Source organism: Triticum aestivum, chromosome 7D, assembly GCF_018294505.1.
Source record: "Triticum aestivum cultivar Chinese Spring chromosome 7D, IWGSC CS RefSeq v2.1, whole genome shotgun sequence".
NCBI lineage: Eukaryota > Viridiplantae > Streptophyta > Magnoliopsida > Poales > Poaceae > Triticum > Triticum aestivum.
Genome location: NC_057814.1, coordinates 105,232,209 through 105,236,055, shown reverse-complemented (window position 1 = coordinate 105,236,055; position 3,847 = coordinate 105,232,209). Strand labels below are relative to the sequence as shown.

General features: G+C 51.1%; 1 protein-coding gene across 1 annotated transcript; it reads left to right on the top strand.

The window, feature by feature from the left end:
• The first annotated feature begins 409 nt into the window (after positions 1 to 409).
• LOC123168390 (cytochrome P450 709B2) lies at positions 410 to 2,419 on the top strand. Its single transcript, XM_044586258.1, has 2 exons — positions 410 to 1,655; positions 1,747 to 2,419. The coding sequence occupies exons 1-2, from the start codon at positions 504 to 506 to the stop codon at positions 2,176 to 2,178; spliced, it is 1,584 nt and encodes a 527-aa protein (XP_044442193.1). The 5' UTR covers positions 410 to 503; the 3' UTR covers positions 2,179 to 2,419.
• The last annotated feature ends 1,428 nt before the right edge of the window (positions 2,420 to 3,847 follow it).

Genomic DNA, 3,847 nt, shown 5'->3' with positions numbered 1-3,847 from the left:
TGGATGTGTCATATAAATAAAATGATTTGATTTGAGTTGACCGAGTTAATGCAATTACCTTACCTCCATCAATGAGGCGCTGCAAAAGTTTAATTTGATTAAGTTAATGCAACACGTGAGAAGGAGAGGCTTCACCAATGGACGTAGGACCACCAACTCCTCTTCAATACAGAAGTAGATAGAAATACTTGCATGAATCTCGGTGTTCAGATCGTATGGTTAGGATCAATCTTGCGACAGTTACCGTGAGCAATACGCTTTGAGAAAGAACGGTCCAGATTAATGATAACACCGCCCGACATTGCAAGCAAACAGACAAACACGTCGGGTAGCATTCATCGGCGACAGCCGCGAGATCGCTGGCCGCCCCCGAACCTTACAAACGCAAGCCCCTAATCCACCAGTACAGCAACATCGTACGTATACGTGCACGCGTGGACACAATCATCAGCAGATCAATCATTTCCCAAGAGCTGCGCCGCACAGATCGATCCTCGCACGCCATGGTGGCTATGGCGCCCGCTGCAGGGCTGGTCCTGGCTTCGCTCGCCGTGGTGCTGGCAACCTCGCTGTGGACGGCGGCGGTGCACCTGGTGTGGCGCCCCTACGCCGTCGCGAGGGCGTTCCGGCGGCAGGGGATCCGCGGGCCGGCGTACCGGTTCTTCGTCGGCAACAACGAGGAGGCCATGGCGATGCGGGCGGCGACGGCCGACGACGTGCTCGACCTCCGCTCCCACGACATCATCGCGCGCGTGATGCCGCACTACAAGGCGTGGGTCGCGTCGTACGGTAAGATGTTCCTCTCGTGGTCGGGGTACACGCCGGCGCTATGCGTCCGCGACCTCGACATGGTGAAGCAGATCCTGTCCAACAGGACCGGGCTGTACGGCAAGACGAACCCGGGACCCAACCTTCTGGCCCTGCTGGGCAAGGGCCTCGTCTTCTCCGACGGCGACGACTGGGCGCGCCACCGCCGCATCGTGCACCCGGCGTTCACCATGGACAAGCTCAAGATGATGACCAGGACGATGGCGGAGTGCGCGGGGGAGATGGTCCGGCAGTGGGAGGCGCGCGCCGCGGCGAGCGGCGGCGGCGTGGCGCGGGTGGACGACGTCGGGCAGCAGTTCGTGGAGCTGACCGCCGACGTGATCTCGCACACGGCGTTCGGGAGCAGCTACAGGGAGGGGAAGGAGGTGTTCGTGGCGCAGCGGGAGCTCCAGTACATCGCCGTCTCCACCATCAACAACGTCCGCGTCCCGGGCCTCGAATACCTCCCCACCAAGACCAACCTGCGGCGGCGGCAGCTCATGGGCAAGGTGCGCGGCACGCTCATGGCGATCATCCGCGAGCGGCAAGCCGCGGCGAAGGAGTCCAAGGACTACGGCAACGACTTGCTTGGCCTGATGCTCGAGGCCAACGCGTCGGCCGGCGCCGGCGGGCAGAAGGCGGCCGCCATGAGCATGGACGAGATCATCGACGAGTGCAAGACATTTTTCTTCGCCGGGCACGACACCACCTCCCATCTCCTTACCTGGGCCATCTTCCTCCTCGGCACGCACCCGGAATGGCAGCAGAAGCTCAGGGAGGAGGTCCTCCGGGAGTGCGGCAGCACCGGGACGCCGCTTCACGGCGACACGCTCAACAAGCTCAAGCTGGTAAGCCCCTACCTGTCCCACCATTCTGAACCAAATAATGCCCTGACTAGTGACACTCACTTCACTTGTGAGTTGTGATCGATGATGGCAGACAACAATGGTGCTATACGAGACGCTGAGGCTGTACGGTGCGGTGATCATGATCGCGAGGCAGGCGATGGCGGACACGGAGCTCGGCGGCGTGGAGATCCCTAAGGGCACGATCACCATGATACCGACAGCGATGATGCACCGGGACGAGGAGGTGTGGGGCGCGGACGCCGGCGAGTTCAAGCCGGACCGGTTCCGGAACGGCGTGGGCAGGGCTGCCAAGCACCCAAGCGCAATGCTGGCATTCGCCGTCGGCCCGCGGTCGTGCATCGGGCAGGACTTCGCCATGCTGGAGGCCAAGGCGACGCTCGTCGTGATCCTGCGCCGGTTCGAGTTCGAGGTCGCGCCGGAGTACGTGCACGCGCCGGCCGAGTTCCTGACGCTGCAGCCCAAGTGCGGGCTCCCCGTGCTGCTTAAGCTCCTGGATCAGTAGAGCAGCTGCCTCTTTGAACGACTGCTCCTATAGTAGAAGTACACTAGCGGGGCGGACAGCGCGGCGCCGCGCCCGTGTTGTTGCCTAGTTGTCTCAAGTTCTGCTTAAATAGTGTATTGGACAATTCATTTGAGATTGGCTTGTTTTCTTTTGTTGTTTGTACCCATGGTGAACGCAAAAATTCCCCTTCCAAATCCATTCAAAACAGAATTTAAGGACTCATAATTTTCTGTTGATGTAAGCGCACAAGTCTTACATTTTTGTACGTGGTACCTGAATAATTTAATGTCATCAAGTGCAAGAAGCACTACCTTTTTGCAAAAGCCACCATATCAGCATCCGTATACTATATTATACAGTCGAAAGAAATGTATAGAATATCACCAAATCTATACTCAGAGCAGTTTCGAAATAGTCCAATAATTCTTCCATAGCCCTTTGAGAAGATATTATACTGGGGTGATTAGGTAAGAACAAAAAAAATGCTGTCTTTTTAGTTTCAACATTAGTAATTAAAAAAAAGGCACTTCATATATCCTGAATGATGATGTGTGCCTCAACTGAAATCCTATTTTATCTCTACCCATAATGGGAGAGTTGGTAGTCTTGCCTCACCTTCCACCAATCCTATATTACGCTCACGAGTGTCTTACGAACGGTCTTTTGCTTAAGCGCGACCATGTTGGCGGCCCATTTGATGCATGCATTTACTCAATCAACCGGCACTTTCCCAAAACAACGTCATGCATTACTCATTCAAATCAAATCTTACAATTTTACCAATACATCAACTTTAATCAAATGGTGGTGGGCCCATTTGTTGTGTGCGCTCATTCTTATTTTCTTTGTTTTTTGATTTTTTATTTTTGATTTTCCTGTTTCATTTTTCTATGACAAATCTATTATTTTGTGTTCAGCATACTATCAGGATCGACACTTTCCCAAAGCAAAATCCAATCAAATTGGCACTTTCCCAAACCAACGTCATGCATTAACTCAATCGAATGAAAACTTATCAAAGCACCAAGTACATAATCAAAGTTTGCCGACTCATTTGATGCATGCAGACGTATTTTTTTCATTCTTTTCTTCTATGTTTTTTTATTTTTTTGTTCATTTTTTCGAAGACCAGTCTATTGTATGTGCTCGACATACTATCAAAATCGGCATAGACATGTACGCCATGGTGAGTTGGTAGCGTTGTCTCCATTCCGGTTAAACCTCCCCCACCGATTTCTTTTCTATTCAACTAATTAATTTGAATCGGTTTTTAGCTCATTGATCTACTTAATCCAGTTTTTCTCTGCCAAATCTACACAAATCATGCAGATTGATCTTTGATATATTAATAATGTCTGTATGGAAAGGAACCAATCATGGGGACATCTAATCAATGTTTAAAGACCAAATCTATGGAAAAGAATCAACGTTTGATAACACAAGGCAACATTTATGGAAAGAAATCAATCAAATGTCTATAATCTCTCTCTTTATTATTAAAGCACAATCTTTATAAAATGGCAATCTGTAGTAGTCCTTGTTCGTATCTATGACTCCCACCTATCGAAGGGATACCCCACCGGTTGTGTGATAACCCACAAGTATAGGGGATCACAACAGTTTTTGAGGATAGAGTATTCAACCCAAATTTATTGATTCGACACAAGGG